Source organism: Phodopus roborovskii, unplaced genomic scaffold (assembly GCF_943737965.1).
Source record: "Phodopus roborovskii unplaced genomic scaffold, PHOROB, whole genome shotgun sequence".
Taxonomy (NCBI): domain Eukaryota; kingdom Metazoa; phylum Chordata; class Mammalia; order Rodentia; family Cricetidae; genus Phodopus; species Phodopus roborovskii.
The window spans coordinates 9024405-9047769 of record NW_026126459.1 but is presented as its reverse complement, the minus strand read 5'-3'; the positions used below and the strand labels follow the sequence as shown (position 1 = coordinate 9047769).

Below are 23365 nucleotides of genomic sequence, written 5' to 3'. Positions count from 1 at the left end.
ATTGGTAGAATGTTTATGTTGTGTACATAAAGCTCTAAGTTTGATCCCGAGTACTGCATAAACCTGGTGTGGTGGTATATGCCTATCATGCCCTCACTTTTGAGGCAGAGGGAGTTCAAGGCCATCCCCATTCTCTATTCATAGCAATGTGAAGGCCAACCTGGCCCACAAGAGACACTATCTCAGTAAAAATGAAAAGAGCTGGGCATGGTGACACGCACCTTTAATCCTATCACTTAGGAGGCAGAGGCGAGCAGATCTCTGTGAGTTCAAGACTGGCCTGGTCTACAGAGTGAGTTCCAAGACAGCCAGGGCTCTGTAGAGAGAGACCCTATCTCACCCACCCACCCTCAATATTGTATATGTATGTATATGTATGACTGACTTGACTCTATGCTGAGGTTGTCCTCCTAAGGTTGATAAGTGTCTGAAAGGTAATAGGCAACAGTGCTTTAGAAACCATCCAACGTGGCCCATACACTGCCATCATTACTCTTCTCAGCCTAGTACTGTGGAGCTACTGTTATTTCACCCATCATGTCACCATTATGATGCATAGTGAGGGTGGAGAACCTGCTAGCTACAGAGGCAGAGAACACAGGAGTTCAGGGAGACCCAGGCCTGGCGCTCACCCCACTGTGTATCCTTTCCTCCTGTTGAGGAATCAGAAGTTGTTGGGCAGGAAAGGCAACTGCTCCACTGCCCTATTTGGAGCTGGCTATTATGTTATAATATTTTTATGCCTTCCCAGTGAGAAATCATTCCACACACTCAGATATTTAATAAAGGGAAAACTCTTTAATAATAGCATGTCACCCATCCTGGTGAATGCACAGAAGGGAACAGGCCCTGAATGGAAACCCCTGTTTATATAGGTTCATGGCCCTGAGTTACACTTTGAGCAGTTACACGTGCTCCACAGATACAGGGTGCCAAGGTTTGGTTGTCGGGACAAACAGGGAGGTTTACAGTGTAGAAATATTTCTTGTTATAGTTATCGTGAGATAGACCAAGGCTGGGCTATGTCCCAGGGTCATCCTGCCTGACTGGCAGAGTTATGCTTTTCCCTTGTAAGAGACACAGGGTTAATTAGCATTATCAGCCAGGTTGCAGAGGCACACTCCTTAGCTAATTTTTACTTTTGTGTAACTTAATATTTCCTAAGCAAGTTTACTGTTCCATCCATGAGAACCCCCACCCCACCCCCTGCAACTAGAATCAGCTTTTACCTAATCATTCATTAATCATTCATGGGTTCTGTGTGAGAGTCTGTTTCTTGCTGTCCCTACATCACTGCTTTCACCATGAGTGGTAGACATTGCAAAGTGGTGAAAACTGTCACCTTACAAGTCTCCAGCTAGGAATGAACAAGGTGACAGGCATTCTGCTTTTTGTTTTTGTTTTGTTTTGTTTTTTGTCCTCAGAGAGTAAACAGCAGAACTCTCTGACGGAATGCTGGTCTCCACAGCATCACAGATCTCAGAAGGTCAAAGAAGTCAGATTCATGGGACTCTGTTCTATGTTTGGGCATGAGTGCATCTGCTATTAGTCAGCTACACATTAAATAAAATAGCTTAGACAGAAGTCATCATAAGGCAAGGTTGTGAATCAATTGCTTGATGACAGTGTGGCCAGAGTTGCTCACTCGTATCCTGCCCCTCTAGTTCGCCTGGAGCAGTGGGTCAGTTTTCACTGATTTCTCACCCAGCAAGTACAACTGACTCTATTGCAGTCCCAGGACTCCGGCATGGGAGGGAGGAGCCCTATGGCTGAGAGCTGTCCATGGTGCTGCCTGAGTGAGCGGTTCAGCTTCAGGCTGTGTCTGCTGCCCTAGGGCCTGGGGCTCACTGAACTCACACTTGGTAAACCTGAAGTTCCTGCCAGCCAGGTGGCTGGAAGACAGGAATAGATAGGGCCCTGGACACTAGACAGGTCTTGCTAGATTGGCAGCTCCCAGGCTTATGACCCAGGGGAGTTCTTACTGGGCAGGCTGAGGGAAAAGAAGGAAGGTCTTACCTATAAGAGAAATAGCAGGCCAACAACAGTTCATTTACCTCTTATGTGTTCACTCACACAATTACTGTACCACAGGACCAAAGGATGCTGGGAGGCTGTGATCTATTCACATCATCCTGGCTGGCCAGAGAGGCATGCTGAGCAGCTACATCTAAGTTCTTACTTACTCCATGTAGATGAAGTATCACAGCCTATCAAGGAACTTTGCTCTGGCTCCTTTACACCAGAACTCACCATGGTTCTGGGAAGGTGGGAGGTTACTGGAGCAGTCCAGGTGGGGACCAGTTGGGACCAGGATCCATGTTGTAGGATTCAAAGCCTGGATTATTCTGTGTCCCCAGAAGTTAGAAATTCTATGTCAGATTTGCCCTGCCCAGCTTCTGGGCATGGAACACATCTCTGTCTGTCTTTCCCTCCCTGTGAAGAGGGCTCTCTCCTTCCCCCTGCATGCTGTTTAGGCCTGTAACACCAAGCCATAGAACAAAAGATAGTTTGTGGAGAAAGAAGACAGATGGGGAGGCTGGCCAGGCGCCTGGGAAAGGCAGCTGCTCCCACTGTTCTGTCTCTGTTCCTCCTGTTTTCCTTTGGTTTGTGACACAGTCAGTGTGACTGCAACGAGCTTTGCCTTTTTACCCAGGACTTCGAGACCCATATTCCTGTGTCTGAATGTGCTCTTCACAGACTTTACAAGGCGGTATGACTGAGGGTGTGGATTAGGAATAGAGCACTTGCTTAGCACAGATGAGGTCCTTGATTTGGTTCTCAGAACTTCAAGTAAATTAATCAAATAGTCAACAGACACTTGGTTTAGTACACATTAATAGGTTTTCGATAATAGGTTTCTCTGCTGATGCAGTTATCCAGGTCAACCTGAATTGAAACAGCAAAAGAACAGGTTTATTTGAGCAAAGCAACTCACGGGGTGAGTTCTCCAGTCCCAAGATGGAGGCAGGAAAAGTCACAAGCCCAAACTAAAGCAGGGGGCTTATCTACCCTGTAGGCAAGGGAGTGATGACATGTCCACAATAAGCTGGGTTTGTACCAAGTATGGTCAAAACTGACAGCTTTAGGCAGGGTCTCTATTGGGCATGGAAATCAGGATGCTTGACCTGTAAGATGAAGTGGAGTTTATTAGGAGAAAATAACTTACACAGGAAACAAGTGACTATCAAGTCACTCCAGCCCCAAGGATGCAGACCCTACCACCCTGATACTTTCCTCAACCTGAAGTGGCTTTGAAGTCCCAATTCAATCCTCTTAACCAGTCATGTCCACACATGTGACCATGCCCAAATGGGTGTGGTCAGCGCTGCAGGGGTAGGGGTGAATATCTCATTACAGTCTTGGGCTACTGGCAACTTCAGGGGAGGAGCTGCCACAGCCACCAGGAATGCATAACTGGGCTTTTTGGTGCCTTTCTGTTGTTGGAGATTCCCTGAGAGGGTGGGGTTTAGAGAGTGGAATAGGGGCTTTCTGGATCAATCAGGAGTGAGCTGGAGGTTCCAGCCAAACACACATGCCATGATTTGCCTAATTATTGGCAGATGCTATTAATTGCAGACTCCTCCCCACCTTCTGAAAGTTGTTAGATTGTTTGCTCTCATTAGCAGCACAGAACACAGTGTTTATTTTAGTTACTCTTCTTGTTTTGCTTTGTTGTATTTTACAAGCATGAGTGTTCTGCCTGCAAGTACATAAGTGTACCCATATGTGTGTAGTGCCCAAGGAGGCCAGATTCCCACAAAGGATGCTGGATCTCCAGAACGGAGTTACAGAGGTGGTTGTGAGCTGCCATGTGGGTGCTGGGAACTGAATCCAGGTCCTCTGCAAGAGCAGCCAGTGCTCTTAACTGCTGAGCCATCTCTCCATTCCCATTACTTTATTTTTAAGACAACCACCTTTTCTATCTGTCTGTTTTTGAGGTGAGGTCTCTCAGATGACCTTGAACTCCAGTTCTTTGTTGCAGGTGTACGTTGTCACAGCCAGCTTCATCTGCTTTTTAGGCCTTTAATCTTTTTCCTTTTTTTCTGAAACACCACATGAGTTTAAGCACCCTATTTAGTCTTGTGAGCCTGGCTTGTGTATGTGGTAATTCTGATTCCTCTGTGGTGCTATGGGGAGCTGTAAGCCGTTGGCCAGTTCAGCTGTGTTTCTTGTGTCTACTTTCCTGGTTTCCGCTGAGGCTCTTGGGAAAAAAATCCCTGTGAACATTGTGTGTGCTAACCTCTCTGTGGATGCACCTCTCATTGTCTAGTTGGATACAGGACTGAGTTATGACAGCTTTATAAGAATCTGGTGTTTTTAAGAAGGCAAATTAGTTCCTTTCAAAATACCACTCAGGGCACTGGAGAGAGGGTTCAGTGGTTAAGAGCACTGGCTGCCCTTGCAGAGGCCCCAAACTCCCCGAACTCAACATGGTGCCTCACAGCTGGCCATAGCTCTAGTTCTCTCTGGCTTCTCTAGACACCAGGCACACATGTGGTGCCCAGACATACATTCAGGTAAAACATCCATACACAAAGAATAAAATAAAAATGCGGCTTAGGCCAAGCATGCTGGCTGACATGTCTAATCCCAGCACTTGAGAAGCTGGGATAGGAGGATTACCAATTAAACAGACAAGTAGGGCAGTGAGATGGCTTAGTGTAGGCCTGATGAGTTTGTCCCCACCCCCACCCCACCCCAGAGCTCACACGGTGAAAGAAGAGAACAGATTCCCACAAGTTATCCTGCAATTTCCACACATACACCACAGCATGGTGTACATGTGCCCACATCCATGACACAAATAAATGTTAAGAAAAAGATGAGTAATGATGAAAAGTAGAAAAAAGGACATTTATTCAATGTGACCACATTGGGAAGGGAAACAGAAAAAGAGGCCCAGAGATCCCTGAATCTGAGGGTTAGGTTTAAAGATTTGTTTTATTATTTTCAATTTTGTGTGTGTGTGTGTGTGTGTGTGTGTGTGTGTGCGTGTGTGTACATGCGCGTGCACTCGCACATGAGTGCAGGTACTCAAAGAAGCCAGAAGAGGGCGTTGGGTCCCCTGGAGCTGGAGTTACAGGTGATTGTTAGCTGATTCCTAGGTTCTGGGAACTAAACCCCAGAGAAAGAGCCATTACTCCAGCTCCAGTGTTGGAGTATGTGGACTATGTGGACCTCCTGACCCCTGCCTGGCCCTTTCCTTCTGCTCCTTATGCCCTGGGACTGCCAGCATCTGTGATTGGCTCCTTTTCAGGAAATTGTTGAGCACAGGTTTCCAAGGCCTGAGTGTGGCCATGAGGCAGATCAGTCTCCGGCTCTGGGAACTTGGGCACATACTTTAGCCTCTTCTGTGAAGTGAGTTGGGGACAATTGAGTGACAATGAAGGTTTACTGTTAACAGTTCAGAGTTCTTTGCATTACTAATGTGTATCTAAGGTAATTATCATTGTTTTGTTGATATTGTTAATTGCCTAGATGCCCTAGAAGCTACTACCAAGCAAACTTTTGTGGTCCTAGGGATGCAACCCCTGACTTGATGAGCCCATTCTCATCAAGTGCTTAGGCATAGAGTTGCACCCTCGTCCCACAGCTGACTATTAAAAAGCAAAGGATCCCTTTGAAGGAAGGGCAATACTTTCTCTGTGGCTGACACTTGTGAGCTGCCTGACTGTGACATGGATTGAACTGAGTCACAGGCCCCTGCTTGTCAGGCCAGAGATGCTTCTGCCTCATCTCACAGTGTGTGCATAGTTGGACACTGTCTTGTGCAAAAGGGAGGCAAGAATTTCCAATGCCGGTGGATGTTCCCACCATGTGTCTGTGAACCTGTCCCCACTTCACTGAGGCTGGCAAGGTGTGCTCACTCTGACCCCTCCCACTGCCCCTGTGTTGGGCACACACTGCTGTCAGAGGGAGGAGGGGAAAGACTGGTTCTGTGATGTGGCTGGCACCTTCAATTTGCTGCAGCCCTTGGTCTGGCCCGTGACTGAATCTGAGGATGGTGGAGGGTGTCGTATCATGGAGACCTTCCCAGAAGCAAGGCACTAGGGCTAGGTCTCCATGGTTCAGAGGAAATGGGGAAAGAAAGAAACTCAGGAATTTAATGAGTTGAGTAGCACAGGGTGATAATTTGTTGATCTATCTAAAAAGAGGGAGCCCACATTTACTGACCTGCTCTGTGCCAAGCACTGGCTGTTCCAGCCAGGAGCTGTTCATCCTCATGTAACCAAAAGGAGCCTGTGGCTCAGCAGCTAAGCCACCTGTCCACCTGTCCTCTGTCACATAATAAAGTGGCAGAGCTGAAGAGGAAACCTAGAATTTTTTTTATAGCAAAAATTGGGGGTCAGGTTTCTTCTATCTTGTACAGGAAATGATTTCACATTTCATTTATCATGCAGAAATGCATTTATCATGCAAAAAAAAACCTGAAGGAATCTAATGGGACTCAATCTGGCACCCTCTCAGAGACTTCCTGCCTGCAGCTGAGATGTGCTGGCTGTCCCTTTAAGTTGGGTTCTCCTTGGGACCGCCACAGCCTAGCAGCCTGCGGGGGAGGGCTAGGGATGTCTGTGGTGAAGATTTCCCCCACCAAAGCCTTTCTCCTTGCAGCCTAGCTAGCCTGCCAGTGACGGCCTCACAGCTTCTAGATTTTCCTTTTCCTTTTCCTGGAGTCAGCTGGGCAGTAGGGCCTGGCAGCCCTGACTGTCAGGCTGCCGCTGGGTGGAGCCCTAGATCACCTCAGGGAGGCATCCAGCCTCTCTAATACCAGTGGGAGGGGGTTGGGGGACACCAAGGGAGAAGGGGCAGAACATCCCAATCTTGTTAGATCTCTGACTAGAAATGCAGGTGGGGAGGACCAGGCATGGCCACTGTCAGAACCAGGGCCAGAAGGGCCCCTTCTCACTCCTCCGGCCTCCTCCTGCAGGATGCTTCAAGGATGACAGGATTGTCTTCTGGACCTGGATGTTTTCCACATACTTCATGGAGAAACTGGCCCCTAGGCAGGACGACATGCTTTTCTACGTGCGCAGGAAGCGAGCCTACCCAGGCAGTGACAGCAGTGTCGATGGGAGGAAGGTGGGTAACCCTCCCCAAGTCCCACCCCCAACCTGTGTCCTGAACATCCTTTGGTCCCCTTTCCCTGCCAAGGGAAAACTGTACTGAATACCCAGCAAGTCTGAGGGATCCAGGAGATGGTTACCAGTGACTTGCTTGTGGGTTGGTTGAATTATTTTTGCCATTACTCCAAAAGACAGTAATTTTATCTTTGAAGAAACTGAGACTCAAGGTCCAGCTAGCCGGCCTCTTACAGTGAATGAGTGAATGGAGGTACAGGGCTTTTAGCCCCAAGTCTGAGGCGCTTCCCAGAATGGGCAGGGTGCTAACTAGATGGTAGTGATGGTGACAATGCCATCCTTCTGTGACTCAGCCCCTACTATAAACTAGGGGGATCACTTAGGGCTGTCCTAGATCTCCTGAACTCCCAGCAACTGGACAAATAGATGAAGAAACAGAGCTTAGAGAGAAGTGACTTACCCAGGGCATTCCATCTTCTAAGTGTGGCAGTGTGCAGGAGTTCTTGAGACACATTTTTCATGCTTCCTTCTCTTTTCAGAATTCTTAGTGGTTTATAGAATGTTTAAGCAGTCCACATGTTAGGCATGGGAATAATCTGTTTGCCTTTAAGGATAAATAGTGGTCAGGCTTTGACCCTGGTCTGGGGCTAATGGCCTATCTGCTTCCATGCTCCCTGTGACTTGGGCATTGTGGTTTCTTAGTTACAGCTCACACACTCAAGTGTGGGGAGCTCCTTCCTGTCACATCCTGCATATCTACAGGATGAGTCTGTTGTGAGTGGACACCCCTGGGAGCTTGCTGCAAACGAGGCCTTTGATGGCTTTTTGCCGGGCTGGTGTGGGAGAGGCCTGCAGAAGCCCATGAACACTGACTGGCCAGAGAGTTAAACAAGCCAGGGGAGTATAGAGTCTAGAGACATGGGTGATGCAGCAGCCTGGACTAGGGCCTAGGAGTGTCAGGTGGGGTGGAGTAGAAGGTGTTCTGTGAAAGAGTTAAAGCTGAGACCCAACTTGTGGATCCATCTGGCATCTGTTGGTAGTGGCACCTGTGAGGCAGGGACTTTCTCAGTGGGGACAGCCCTGGGCTCCTTAGTCCTGCGCACTACTGCCATTGGAACCCAGCTTTATCCCCTTGATCAGTGTTACGGCTGTGGCCAGGACCCAGACATCTCTGGGCCTTGGAACAGATAGTCAAGAAGGGCGGAGCCACCCATTGGATACATGTGAGGCTATGGTGTTTGGGGTTGATGTGACCACAGAGATGCTCTTGGCAGGAAGGGCCAGGTGCTAGGGAGCCCCTGCATGCTGGTGACCCAGTGCCAGTGCACTCGAGCCTGCTGTCTCTGAGGACAGGCACATGTGAGACCCTGTGCTTCAGGTGGAACCTACACGGCGGTTCTGGGAGAGGTCATTGGGGTGCAGGGAGAGTACACTTAGCAATGTGTACTGTGGAGGATCCAGGCTGAGGGGAAAGTGGGATGGTTAATTGATGGCATTTGGGTGGAAGAGAAGTAAGGCAAGAGTTTCCTGGGAGAAGCACCCTGGGACCAAGATGGAGAAGTCTACAGCAGGAGGGTCCCTGGGATTGTGTTGAGACACTCTTGAAGATTTAGTGGTATTGATGTCAGTACCAGTACTGAGTGCTCAGTACCATGAGTTCTGAGCAACATTGAGCCACATGGAAATAGCACTGATAACACAGAAACAGCTCAGGTTGCCACTGTCTTTGGGAAGTCCTCAGTGGGCAGACACAATACCATATAGTGAGAGCTATAAAAGGGCTGACATCTGTGAACAGGGTTATAGGGATGCTGTTGACTGAAGGCATCTTAGGGCAGGTATAGTACCCGCATAGTAGGCAAGGGGCCCATGGTGTGGTATAACTTAGTGTATACCATAGTTCCAACAGAGCACCCTGACCTCAGAGTGATATGTGCAGGGAGAAAGGAAGTCATCAAATGCCAGTGGGGTGAGACCAAGAGTAACCATAGTTTGCTGCTCAGATGGGCGTTGGGAAGTGGGGATGCCCCCTACATCCTCTTTGTGCTTGGCTGGCCTCCTGCACCTCTGCAGAGGGCTGACTGGTGGTGTCTGGTACAGGGTTTGGAGGACCAGGTCAGGTAAGGCTCAAGTTCACCCAGATTAGACATCTTTACCTGCCTGACAGTCTGCAGGGTGACCTGTAAGGAGCAGGGTGTGGGTACACTGGGGATCCCCAACCTACCAAGAAACAGAAGTCAGGGCTGTGGATATGTACTCTGGCGCCTGCGCACTAGGAGCCTTCTGCAGCAAGCACTTCAACACCCTCCCACCCTTTCTCATCCTGCTGGCACTGGTTGTCATGGCAACCAACTAGGCTCCCTGTATAACTGAGGAGGGTGGGTAGGCAGAGCCAGAGCTGCAGCATGGGTAGGCATGGGGTGCTGGAGTTCCCACACCCTGCTGCAGGATCACCTTAGGGATCGGGACCTGGTTTACCCACTGTGTTCTAGATGTTCTGCACAGTTTTGTTATGCTGCCCCTGGACAAAACACTCTCTGTTCTCAGCAGCCCACTTTGTCTTTGGCACTTATGAGCATTGGCATCTGTTTGTGTCCTCATCTATGCCAGTGGCTTCCTATTGACATCCTCGGCAATCTTGGGGTAGAGATTATCCCAAACCTACTTGGAAAACCAGAACTCAGGAGCAGTGAGGGTGTTTCTGTGGTTCCACAGCATCCAATCATACATTTTCTCTTTTGGTAGCTTTTCTTTTTTCTTGTGTGTGTGAGAGAGAGGGGGTGGGGGAAGAGTCAGGATCTCACTATGTAGCTTTGTCTGTCCTGGAACTCACTCTGTAGACCAGGCAGGTCTCAAACTCACAGAGATCTGCCTGCTTCCGCCTCATGAGTCCTAGAATTAAAGGTGAGTGCTGCTATATCCAGCTGATAGTTTTTCTTGATTGTAATGTACATGCAAGGGTGTCCAGGTTGATGGTCTTTGTGTGTGTGTGTGTGTGTGTGTGTGTGTGTGTGTGTGTGTGTGTGTGTGAGTACTGGGGCCACCAGCCTTCAAGATCCAGAGATCTAGCATGACTAGAATGTGCAAGGGGCCTTGGCCACCAGCAGCTCCCTCCTTCCCTGGGCTCAGCTGGACTTCTGATACTTAAGAGGTTCGTCCCCATCCTGAGCTAACATGTGGAGCTGCAATGTGTCCTCTGGCTGCTTCTTAGTCATTTACTTGGGAGCATGCCTATTGACACAGGTAGCTGTGATTTGTCAGTCTGGTTGCTGGGTATTGTTGCTGGGTGTTCCCATTACCCACCTGCCCTTCTGTGGGTGGCTGTGCATTTTAGTGACACATGGGAGCTACTCATTCCACTAGCCTGCTGACCTGCCACAGGAGTGTAGTTGTGCCATAGGTTTTCCCCACACTGGTTCCCCAGGCTTTGTTAAACCAGCAACAGTTGAGCACCTGCCAGTGTGGGCTCACCTGCAGGAGAGTAAACAAAATGAATGCTAAGCATGGAGCAACCAAGCAGGACAATGGATGTGTTGGCTCCAAATTAGGAGTCTGGGGGATTCCCATAGCCACACAGACCATGGGAGGTAGGGATCCCACCCCTGTGGCATATCTTATTGCTGAGGCACCTTTGTGTGGATCCCAGCTCAGCCTGGGGTCCTGTAGGTGGCCTCAGAGCTGTCCAGCAGGAGGTGGTTGTTGCCCTCTTGGAGCTGACCATGTAGGAGCCCTCCTGGGTCTTCTTAGGACCCTGGGCTCAGGACCCCTATTGGGACAGGTTGCTTTCAAATCTGGTTTGATTTCTTATGCCTCTCCTGTGTGGAGTAGGGGTAGATGGGACTCTGCTCTGTCTTTGATGAGTGTGTGCTATGTGATCTGTAACCTGTTTGATCCTCATCAACTATAGTGGGATTAATGGTTCCTTTCTTGCAGATAAAAGGGTAATAATTTGTAAAACATGGAGACTAGAATCTGTTACCCACTGCGAGCCCAGTAGACGTTACTGTCATTGGGAACTTGGGAAATATGATGTCTTCATTATCACAACGTGGAGAGGGAAATACTTTTTCTATTGTGCCGATTGGAAAACTGGGGCAGCAAAGGAAGAAGAGGTGGGCACTGGGGATGGGGGTCTTTGTATGTTACCACCTGCCTGGTACAGCAGTCAGGCAGCAGGAGGCTGGGGCCGTGGAGTCTCACTCTGACCTGTGCCACAGGCTGAGGCTGAGCCTGAGGTGGAGGTGGAAGTGTACCGGAGGGACTCCAAGAAGCTTCCAGGCCTGGGAGACCCTGACATTGACTGGGAAGAGAGCGTCTGCCTAAACCTCATCCTTCAGAAGGTATGGGGTGGGTGGTGATGGCTGCCCGTGGGTCTGAGGTATGGTGAGCTCCCCCCCCCCACACACACACTTCGTTCTCTTCTAGCTGGACTATATGGTGACCTGTGCTGTGTGCACACGCACTGATGGAGGCGACATCCACATTCATAAGAAGAAATCCCAGGTGAGCCCCCACCTCCCACTAGCTATCCAGGCTCTCTAGCTGCATGTTGCCTGTTCTAGAAAGACATCTCCCCACTCCTTGCTTTCCCTCCCCTGAGATGAGGGATGCCTCCAGGGACTTGGTTGTATGCATGCAACCAATGGCCCCTGAAGAGAATATCCCTGGCTCTGAGCAGCATGGCCCTTTGGCCCATCTCTGAGGTCTCTTCCATCCAGGCCGACTTCTTAGCCCTTCTGCTTCCTTTTTTAGCAAGTGTTTGCATCCCCCAGCAAACACCCCATGGACAGCAAAGGAGAAGAATCCAAGATGAGCTACCCCAACATCTTCTTCATGATTGACAGCTTTGAGGAGGTGAGTGCTCACCGCTGGCCACAGTCCCCTTCCTTTCCTCTTGGGTGGGGGTAGTGTCAGGCTGAGGACCTACCTGCAAAGCCTCCCAGAAGACATGGGCAGCAAGAGCAGGGCAAGGCCCTGATGACAGCCAGTGGGTCTCCCCTCTTCACAGTGATTGACTAGACAAGTACATACTTCTTGCTCGAGGCCTTGCTCATTCATCTATAAAGTGAGCATCATGACCTTGTGACCTACTAAGGTGTCAGGGTTAATGACCAGAGGACTTCTGAGTGGGAGTGTACATCATAGATGCTTAGAGTAAGTGCTGCCTGACCAGGAGTCATCATTTGCTGCTCTGTGAATGGCTGCCTCCCCCTGCCCAGGGAGCTATGGCCAAGCCTTTGTTTCAAGATTGGCAAAATGTGCTGCAGATACCGATGACAGGAGGAGTGGAGAAGGGAGGCTGCCATTCCACTCCCTGTTCTGCTCATCTGCCAAGGCTGATGTTGGAGAGGGAGAAAGTGAAAAAGTGCGTGCGTGTGTGCGTGCTTGCCTAGAGACAGCCGTGGTTGTTGGAAGTCCCATGAAGGTGGGCCTGGCTTTCAGGCCCCTGTGGGCTCTGATGGGGTCTGAAAATACCTGAGGCTCAAGAAGGTGTTGTGGCCTCCCTGGGCTCACACTGCTCATGTGTTTGCCCTGAGTGTCTCCTTGAAGCTAACATCTGGATGTCAGATATTAGGAACAGCAGCTTGGAAATGTGGCAAGGTGTGGTCACACTGCCAATGTCCAGGTGGTGTTATCCCAGGAAAGCAGTCACAATTAGTCACACCAGCTTAGACAGCCAAGCTTAGGCTGGACTGGGCAGTGATGAAGGAGGTCCCCAAGTGTCTCCCTAGTCCTCATAACCTTAAGTCAGATGAGGGTCTTGCTAGTAGCTCAGCTTGTGGTGAGTTGGGGTGGAATGGTGGGCAGAGGGTGGCTGAGGACAAGTAGTTTGATGTCTTCTGAGCATCCTTATCTGTAAAGTGGGAACTCCTTTCTCTGTTCTTTCTCTTCCTTCCATCCTCCTCCCCAGTTCCCTTCCTCCTCCTTTCTTCCTCCCATTTCTCTGTCTTGAGACACATTGCCCCATCTACTCCAGGCTGATCTCAAAATCTTGATCCTCTTGCCTCAGCCTCTCTAGTGCTGGGATTACGGGTTGCCCTGTACTTGGTGATTTCAGTAGCCTTCCCTGAAGCCAGGTCAGGGTATGGTGTAGGTGCTGGCACCGATATTTGACATCACCACCTCTTCCTCCCCACCCTCAGGTGTTCAGTGACATGACTGTAGGGGAAGGAGAGATGGTCTGTGTTGAGCTGGTGGCCAGTGACAAAACCAACACATTCCAGGGTGTCATCTTTCAGGGCTCCATCCGCTACGAGGCTCTCAAGAAGGTGTATGACAACCGCGTGAGTGCAAGGCTGCCTAGGGGTGTGCATCCTGGCCCTTTGTCTCCCCCCTCCACACCTGCATTGTTGAGACCACCCCGCATCAGGGCACCTGATGCTCCTCCAGCCACTCCCTTACATTCTTACATCCTAGTCCACCTGTGTCCACCTGCAGGTGGGGACTCCTTCCTCCCTCTCATGTCCCTGTGAGGTGCCAGCCAGTGGCACACTGGCTCTCCCTAGTACTGGGGACAATCCCAAAACTAACCCCTGACTAGTATAGCAAGGAAAGGAGTTCAGATGAACAGGCCACTCTCCTGCAGCTGGTGCTGTCTCTCCTGAGGTGGAATTAAATCTGGGGTTAAGGCCCTGGCCAGTATTTTGGATGTTCAGGGCAGTGAGAATAGCCTTGGCCAGGGATCTGGCTTCCCTGTGGTTCAGACTTCCTCAAGATGGCCTCAGAGATGGTAATGCTGGCTGCTGTGGAGAAAGAGAGACAGAGAAAGAGAAAAGGGCCTGTGAAGCCAGTCCCACCAGCTTACTGAGGCCGTGTCCCAACTACCACAGGTGAGTGTGGCAGCTCGAATGGCCCAGAAGATGTCATTTGGCTTCTACAAGTACAACAACATGGAGTTTGTGCGCATGAAGGGGCCTCAAGGCAAAGGCCACGCTGAGATGGCAGTCAGCCGCGTGTCTACTGGTGACACATCCCCCTGTGGGACCGAAGAAGACTCTAGTCCAGCTTCGCCCATGCATGAGCGGGTAAGTGCTGCACAGCTGGGGGAGGGGCCTCCTGTGGTCCTTTGTGTTCACTTCCCATGGTTCCCTCGATCCATAGCCCCCAGATGTCACCAGTTGACCTCCATGGCTGATGAGGAAGTTGAGGCTCTGAGAGGCAAGGTTCCTTGCTTGAGGTCACCCAGCAGGTTGATATCCAGGCTACTCTTGATTCCCTGGGCTATTCTGCCCCTGGGACCAGGACAGAAGACATGAACTAGGAGCTGGGCCTTGTGCCTGCTGCTTGGACCTGCTCAGCAGCTGTGGCCACATAAGCCCTTCTGCAATGAGCCAATAGGATGAGGAAGAACTGAACTGGTCATTTGTTTAGGGTATTCTGTCTGTTAGCAGTATCCCTGGGCAGGGGGAAGTATTCTGTCTGGGCTGCTGCCCCTACCACAGCTCTGAGGACTCAGCACCCAGCCTCAAGCCTTGCTTCCTTCGAGCTCTCTCAGCCCTTAGTGGGAAGCTGATGTCAGTGGCCATGTAGAGACTAGACCCCAGGCTCAGGCGTGAGAAAGGCTCTGCCTTTTGATGTCACTCAGACCTTGTCCAAGAGATCCTGGGGCTGCATTCTGGACTCCGCTGCTCATGTGACCTTCGATGAGTCCCTTCCTTCTCTAAACTGTTTTTCATTGAGAAGTGAGGTATGAGCCTGCTTCCCCAGGTGCGGGGCTTCTCATGGCACAACCTCTCAGCTCATGGCTTGCATGCGGCTTGGCCCTGTGAAGTGTCCTAAGCGACAGCCATAGTGGTCACTGTCTGCAGCTGATGATCAGACAGTGCCTGGCCAGCTGCTGCTCGAGTTAGTTCCTGGGCATTAACTCTTTCTTTTGAAATCTTCTATAATTCATGTGTTTTGTAAGCCAAACAAAACAAAGAAATGCTGGCATTTTGTAAAGTGCCGAGCACTTCAGGCACAGGCCCTCTCAGGTTTTGTATGGAGGTGGCTTGGATTCTGAGCTCCCAGGGGACAGTTCTATATTGCATTTGGATGAGGAAAGGTGTGTGTGCACCCAACTGGGTAACACTGGGTACTGTTTGCTGAGTGCCACGGAGGAGTCAATAGACCCACCCAAACCTCATTTCTCCCATCCACCAAATGGGCATGGCCATGAGGAATGAGATGGCCCCTAGCCATGCTCTTCATAGCAGAGGTGTGGAGTCATGAGGTCACATAGGGCTCAGCACCACTGCCCATGTACACACTGTTGCTTGTCTTCTTGTCCTGAGGGGTCACTTGTAACCAATATACAAGAAATGCAGACTGTGTGTATTGTGGTTTCTGGTATTTGTTTTTTTATCTTTTAAAACCTTCCCTGACTTGGGAGGACCGTCTGGAGCCCAGCAGCCGCCGGGACTTTGGTGGATGTCGGAGCTATGACGAGGAGGCCGATGGGGCTCCGAGCCCCGAAGTCTCAGTCCCAGCTCATCTTGCTGCTCCGATTCTTGTTTGCATGGGGAGGAGGGAGGGGATGGGCCAAGTTCCCTATGCCTGGAACGCCCTTCCCCCCCTTCTTCACCTGGCGAACTACTACTCGTCCTTCAAGACCCAGCTCACACGGCACCTCCTCCAGGAAGCCTACTCTGATTTCACAGGCTGTCTGTCCCTTCTTCCACTGTCCCTTCCATGTCCTGTGCTTCCCTTTCTCTGTCTCAGCAACCAGCATGCAGTCTGTGCTTGTCACTTGCGTCTGTCACCCCAGCAGACTGTGAGCTCCTTGAGGGCAGGGGATCTATATCTTATCCCTGTCTGTGTCAACCTCACCCCCAAGTGTGATGAATGTTGGTGGCTGGGACTGAATGTGCTTGGAAGGGAGGAGAGGAGATATGGGCAGAGAGCTGTTCCGCCTGAGCACTTGTAAAAGGGGCTGGGCACAAAAGGGAAGGCCCCAAGGGGTGACCTGAGGTGTAGTCCTCGTGGCTTTAGGCAGGTCATGGTGGCCATTTGTGTGCCTTATTTGCTCTTATATGCAAAAGGCATCATGAGCTGCTGTGTTGGGACATGGTCGCTATGACATGGCAGTGCTTAAACCGCGCCCAGCAGCCCATCACCTGGCATCCTTTGTGTTGAAATGTGGAAGGGAGGCCCCTCTGGCAGTTTTGGTGGCAGCCTGCTCCCTCCTGAGGCAGGACTGGTTGCTACTGTGTGTGACAAGCTCCCAGAGTCCAGTGTCCCCTCATCTAGGACAGATTGCACTCAGGCCAGGGTCAGGGTCAGCAGTTATAGGCTGGCTTTGATCTGAGTGGCTTTGGGGCCTCATAGCAGGGTCTGCTCCTGCTACACTTGTGACTTGGACTCCTTGTTCCCAGGTGACCTCCTTTAGCACCCCGCCCACCCCAGAGCGAAACAACCGGCCCGCCTTCTTCTCCCCATCCCTCAAGAGGAAGGTGCCTCGGAACCGCATCGCAGAGATGAAGAAGTCACACTCGGCCAATGACAGTGAAGAGTTCTTCCGAGAGGATGACAGTGGAGGTGACAGGCCTCACCCTTTGTCTTCCTCTGGCTTTCGTTCACTTCTCTGTGGTCATTTGTCCATGTGGCCATTCGTCCTTGCATTCACTCATCTATGCAGACACCCATGCTGCCACTCCCTCACCAGTGTCACTTAGAAAGCTGTGTCCCGTGGGGTGCCGACCCCAGGGCCGAGGTGAAGCTGTGTGTAGATGGGGAATTCTGCCTCCACGAGCCCAGTTTTCAGTGTCTACTCCCCTCCCCCATTCAGTGGCTCTGGAACTTACTGCTGACCTGGGTGCTCATCAAGGGCTGTCTTCCTTTTCTGTTTCCTGAGCCAGCTTTCCTCATTCTAGAACCTTCTGTCCTGGGTAAACCTTAGGATTTCTCTGTTACCTCTGTCCCCTGGTCTCTGGTGAGTCACCCTGACTCACAGATCCTTCCCTGTGGCCCCAGCAGTGACCTTTTGGTGTCTGCCCAGGGGTCCCAACCACTCATCTCTGTGTACATAACCCCCTCCCCAGTGGTCAGTCACTGCCAGTGAGTTATGCAGCTGTGGGACAGGAGTCCTCAGTCTTGGACCAGGAACACTGGGGTTTGGTGGGTAAACTGAGCGCTCCATCAGTCCTGTGGAAAGTGGGGTTCAGGGAACAGGAATGGCCCTCAGACCTGGGTTGGGAGTTTCTGAGGGAATGTCTGACATACCTCAGCATCTCTCGTGAGCTGATACCATGCCAGTTCCATATTATGTCAAGTGGCTGGAAGAAGGCAGGCTTCACCAGGGTGAACCCTGGGTGCTTTCTAGGCCAGGCCCAGGGAGAGGTAGGCCCTGGCAGAGGGGGCAGTGCCTGGAAGCAGGGCTTTGGGGTTGTGGACATGGGTGGGGAGCATTTGTGAGTGTGACATCAGTCTTAGGGGCAGATGTCCTGTTGCCCGTCCCCCCTCTCCCTGGCCCACACGGGGATGCTGATTTGCCCTTCTCCCCTACAGCTGACCTACACAATGCCACCAACCTGCGGTCTCGATCCCTGTCCGGCACAGGACGGTCTCTGGTTGGGTCCTGGCTGAAGCTGAACAGAGCTGATGGAAACTTCCTTCTCTATGCACACTTGACCTATGTCACCTTGCCACTGCATCGGATCTTAACAGGTACATGAAGGCAGAGCCCTTCAGAGCCTCTCTATGAAGGCTTCAGTGGGCTATAGTTCTCATACGCCAGTGGCTTCCCACCACGTGTCCCTGATGTCCTCACTGGTCCCTCTTTGAGTGGCTGCAGATGGGTGTTGCCTCAGACGTGTCTATGGGAGTCTTATTCCTCTTGACCTCTGTCATCTACACTTATCCATTGCTGATGTGTGGGAGGGAAGAGTAATAATGGTGTCTGTAGCCTGTGAGGCCTGATCAGAAATGGGTGTGCATGGCAGCTGTGGCTCCCTCCCAAGAGTGCCCTTACCCTGCCTGCTCCCTCCTGTCACCCTAGACATCCTGGAAGTACGACAGAAACCCATCTTGATGACTTAGTGTGTGTGGAGCCTGCACGGAGCCCCGGCCCTGCCTGGCCCTGGAATGCTGCCAAGTGCCTACCTGTCACCGCCACTGGGGTCTTCTGTGACAAGCCAGCGCAGGAGCTACAGCCAGGCAGGGCCACTCGACTCCTGGGGCCAGGGCCGACTCCATGAACACCAGCCCAAACTGAAGTGCCTCGTCTTCTTTCCTCGCTGGCTCTGTTCCCACCCTGTCCTGCACACGCCCCTCAGCCCATCTCTGGAGAGCCTTCTGCTCCCAAAGAGGGCCAGAGACACCAAGAGGTCATAGAGAGCATGAGGGGCTGCCAGCTTCCAGAATGTTTTTAGACCTCCAGACCTCCACTCCCATCTCCCTGCTGGAGCTCTGTGCCAGGCTACTGTCCACACATCCTACACAAAGCCAGTTGAAGATTTTGTAATGCAGTACTGACGAACTTCAGCTCGAGAGTCAGTCCCAACTTGTTCTCCCATAGTTACTACTTGTCACAGTGGGTTCCAGCTGGGAGTCAGGGGACATGAGCTGTTTGTCGGCTGGGAATACCTCACCCCATGCCCAGCTCAGAATGGGTGTCAACCTCCAGCTGGCCCTGATCCCCCAGAATGGCCTTTGCTTCCATCCAAAGAACACCGCCAACACACACACCTCCGACCCGAGACGTCCTGTGTCGGTCTCGGCTGGAGGGATGCAGAATTTAGTTCTGAAGGAATGTGGGAGGGAACTTCTGTTGAGGGATGTCTGAAGGGGTCCTGAGTTGAAATCCCAGATGGGTAAAGGTGACCATGGGTCACCAGCCCAAGGCTCACCCTGGCAGTGTGCTGTAGATGAGGCCTTCTCTACCCAATTGGAATAAACTGGAAACTGGGTCTCTTGTTGCTGCTGGGTTTAGTGTCCCAGATTCCAGAGAACTCAGCTATGTATGCAGAGCTCGGCTCCTCTGGGCTGTAGAATAGAAGCAGGAGCATGGCTCCATTCCTTGGTTTCTGGGAGTGGGGACTACTTTGGGGCTTTCTCTAGCTTTTGTATGTTGTTATTAAAAGCGAGCTATTGCATTTCATTCTGCCTCAGTTTGCCCACCTGTAAAATGGGGCTGATACCACCTACCTCACTGAAGTCTCCAGGGTTAATGTGCATGACTGGGTCAGGACTTGACCACCTGTCATTCTGCATAGCTCAGGCTGGGTCTTAGGAGTGGGTGTTAAGGTGGCCAGGAAGCTTGCCTCTCCTGCCTGTTATGAAATAACTCCTTCCAAAGAGATGAGCAGTTGGTAAGTTTAGACACTGAAGTTCTGCTGGAGCCTGGGTCTATATTCTAATCTAACCACTGAAGCAAATTCACATCCTTCCCCAGAATGCCAGAGTACCTCAGGCCTGTGGCTATGGCCCTGCAGCAGGATAGCCATTCCTCCTGCAGAGGTGTGAATGCTGTCCCCGTTTGTTTCCAGGGAGGTCATAGTATCCTGCCACTTTAGGACACTAGCCATTCTGGGGTCTGAACACTCTGGACTTGATATCTTGAGGAAAATACAGCCAGGTGTGTCTTCTGTGGAAGATTGAGGCAGTCCTAGACCCTTAGCAATTCCATGGCTTCTCTTTTCTGGGGATTGTCCCCCCAGAGCTCAGCAATGCTCTCTTAGGCAAGGCTGGCTCCTCTAAGCTGGGCTAACTGGATACAAGTGTTTCTCAGGCTGTAGAAGGTAGAGACTGTGTCACACAACTTGGCTCTATGTGGCATATGGAAATATCTGATATTCGCAGGCCTATTTCCAGTGCTTATGTGCCATCGTCCCCTATGTAGAGGAGGAAAGCATCCCAGAGAGGCTGAGTGAAGTCAGAAATGAACCATGAGGAACAGTGGAAAGGAGGTGAGCTTGTTCTGGGCTCCAGGCTATGGTTTAGCCAGACATTTGGTCAGCCTTCTGCTTTCCCCAAAGGGCACCTTTGAGTTCCAGACATGTTCAGAAGCTCTTGAGAACTGGGATAGAATTCTGATGTTTACTTTTTCCAATAGCTGACATCTGAGGGCCAGGCATGGTGGCACATGTCTGCAAATCTCAGTATTGAGGCTGAGGCAGGGCAGAGTTCCTGTCCAGCCTAGGCTACATAGCAAGACCCTGTCTCAAAGTCTGAGAGCAACAAGTGACAGAGCAGCACCCAGAATCCTGGGGTTGACACTTTGCCTTCTGAGGCTATCTTTAATTTATCTGGGAACATGCCTATCCTCATACAACGCAGTGACACATAGCAAGTAGAACTGGAGTGAGTTGTTTTGAGGAAACCTTGGTGTCAGTCTTTGGGACATCAAGAAGAAAGCACAGTTTGCTTTGTGCTCCTTCCAGGAGGCATCCCTGTTTCTTCAGGCACTGACCACTTTATCTCCTGGGATCTTGCTGGAATCCTGGAGCTGTCTACATGAAAGCAACCCAGACTCACTTCCACTCCAAAAGATTATTGTTTAAAACACAGGCAAAAAAGAAATAAGCTGGGAGTGGTGGTGCATGCCTTTAATCCCAGCACTTGGGAGGCCAGCCTGGTCTACATAGGGGAGTTCAGGACAGCTGGAGCTACATAGTGAGACCCTATTCCAAACAAAACAAAAAACAAAAAATGTTTTTATTAAGACATCCCAGCCCCTGTGTTGTTGGTCTAGTCTAATATAAACTATAAAAAGTTTCTTTGGACTGTCATAAGTGGTTTTAAGTTTTTTGCCAAAACTCTGGACGTATTGAGTTTTGATGATTTAGGTCCTGTCTTCAGTTGGCTGTCCTTTCCAGCTTTAAAAATCCAAGAATCTTGATAGCACATGTCTTCTCTGTTCATACTCATTCTCACCTCTACATCTTTACATAGGACTGTCTGGACATAGCCACCCTAAAAAGTAAATATAACACCCCAAAGGACTAAGGGCTCTAAGACATGGGATGCTTCACAGACGTCGCTGGCCCTGACATGTGTGCACCATTTGGTGGACTTGGAGACCAAGTGTAAAGATCTTAAGAGAAGTAGCCTTTTGGGGCATCAGAATGGCCCTTCCCTGGAGTAGCCAGAGTGCCTCCCTGCCTGTCTAGATGAGGAGTAGCAGTACCCGAAAGGCCTTCACTGATTCAATACTGGTATGAACCTCCAGGACTCCACTAGCCACTGCTTGCAACATCACACCAAGCTAATTGACTTGACAGCTCATAGCTGGGGTGAGATCCGAGTTCTGTACTGTATAGATCCCCTAAGTGGAGGAAGCCATGGTCTGCTGACAGTTTGTGTTTACAGGTTTCTATTTCCAAGACGGTCAGACCATGAGCTGTCAGTAGTTTTTTTTGTGTTTTTGTGACAGGGTCTATGGAGCCCAGGCTGGCTCCAGACTTTGTATAGCAGAGGATGACCCTGAGCTGACTAATGAACCTTCTGCCTCCACCTCCATGTGCTGGGATTACAGGCGTATACCACTGTGCCTGGTTTTATGCTGTGTTGGGGGTGGAAACCAGGGTTTTGTGCCACTGGGCAAGCTCTGCTCTCTCATCAGCTGGATTGCACCCCTCTGTCCAAGCTTCTTTTGACTTCAGCCCCTTACTTTGTAGATCAGCAAACATAGATGCAAATCACAATCTTCCCTCTTCCATAATTATTGTATGAGTAATTATGCCTACAAGAAAATGTTGGTTTTTTGTTGTTACTTGAAAACTTGTGATTTCTACAAAAACATTTCAACGAAGACATGAGTACATTGACCATGTTAGTGTATAGATTGTGAGTGGCTTTCCCATGGAACACCCTCATCCAATAGAAAGCCTTTGTGGTGGCTGTTCACTTTGCTTTATGATTTCATGGTTGAGATGTTGCTTTTCATTTTAAGACATTTATAAAATTTCTTAGAGGCACCCCCAACCTGTACCTGTTTCTTTTAATAATACACATTTCAGGTTAATACAGACACTACAACAGGTCAAGGGAATGACCCTGACTTTGCTGCAAGCTTTTCCAAGATACTGTTCTGAAATGGTTCCTGCTGGGGTAGATCATTCACTGGCTGTCCTGATGGCTGCTGGTCTGTGAAGACCCTGTGAGAGGGACAATGACCATCCTGGCCAGAGGTGTAGGCATTTCCAAAGCTGATCACTTGATGCCTTTGGGCTGTTCTGTGCTCCCATGAAAATCCACCCTGGCAGTGTTTGGACTGAAATCAACCAAGAGAACCCTTTAAAAATCCTTACAGCAGTGGGAAGATGGCTGGAATAGAAGTTGGGAACCTAAGTGGGAGTTTAGGAAAGATCCCAGCATGCATCTTACTGTCAGTTGCCTAGTCACCTGTGACTGTAGGCTGCTGAGCAGGCACCTGCAATCATTGCAGGTTGAAAATACCTTTCATGCAAAATGACATTATGTCACAAGAAATTGGGCCTAATAGACTATAAACATTTGGAGTTAGGAACTGCAGTGGAGGAGCAGAAGACGGAGGTCTGAAAGGATTCGTAAGAAGTCAGCTACTACCCTAGAAACAAACACCAGTTGTTTTCCAAACTGGTACTTCCAATCGCAAGGTGGTAGGAAGGTGTCTGCTTAGCAGTTAGCAGCTAAGTCATGACTCCTTGCTATCCACATTGACCCCTGGGTAGGCTGGAGTCTGTGTCCTGGATGCTGGCTCCAGTGCAGGCATTCCAGCTTCCCAGATGCTGTGGGAAGGCATTTCTGCTGTCTCAGGTCTTTTATTCTGACCCATACCTTTTAGGAGCAGCTGTCAGGCCTAGCTTGGAAGAAAATGTTCCCTGAAAAGGAAAACCTTCCAGAATGAATGGAGAAGAGAGCATTATGTAAAATAATGCAGTCCTTGTAGCTCATTGTATATACCCATGTCACCTGGAGACATCGGACTCTGTGCTTGTTAAAAGTGACAGAAAGTGGGAATCTTCAGGAAGGGAAAGCTTGCTTGGGGGATGGGTGATAAGAAAAAGGGTCCTATTCCTAGTGTCACTCACTTGCCTCCTACTGCCTCATGTAAGTCAATGGGCTATCACTTTTCTCTATGTGGATAGCTCTTTCATTTTGGAATCTGACTTTAATAAAGCAATTAGTTTGCTCAGTTTGAAATAACCATTGTTTCTGGTGAACTTTGATTATACTGTGAATCACAGTTTTACTCAAAAGATTTAAGCCAAGTCCAGAAACCACTGAAGTTGAGTGATTCAGTGGACACACTGGATAGGGCCATGTAGATCTGGTCCCTCAGCAAGCCATGTCACCCCAGCTTGTCCTAACATCCAGGCTCTGGGGCT

The 23365-nt window shown here is 50.2% G+C and overlaps 1 protein-coding gene across 1 annotated transcript in view; it reads left to right on the top strand.

Moving 5' to 3' along the window:
* Positions 1–23183, top strand: part of Kiaa0930 (KIAA0930 ortholog) — a 41807-nt gene extending 18624 nt beyond the window's left edge. The window contains exons 2-10 of the mRNA XM_051189536.1: positions 6929–7080; positions 11297–11419; positions 11505–11582; positions 11832–11933; positions 13223–13363; positions 13910–14104; positions 16433–16595; positions 17565–17723; positions 18055–23183. Coding sequence (XP_051045493.1) covers positions 6929–7080; positions 11297–11419; positions 11505–11582; positions 11832–11933; positions 13223–13363; positions 13910–14104; positions 16433–16595; positions 17565–17723; positions 18055–18095 — 1154 coding nt within the window. The 3' untranslated portion in view covers positions 18096–23183. The remainder of the gene's footprint in view (positions 1–6928; positions 7081–11296; positions 11420–11504; positions 11583–11831; positions 11934–13222; positions 13364–13909; positions 14105–16432; positions 16596–17564; positions 17724–18054) is intronic.
* The last annotated feature ends 182 nt before the right edge of the window (positions 23184–23365 follow it).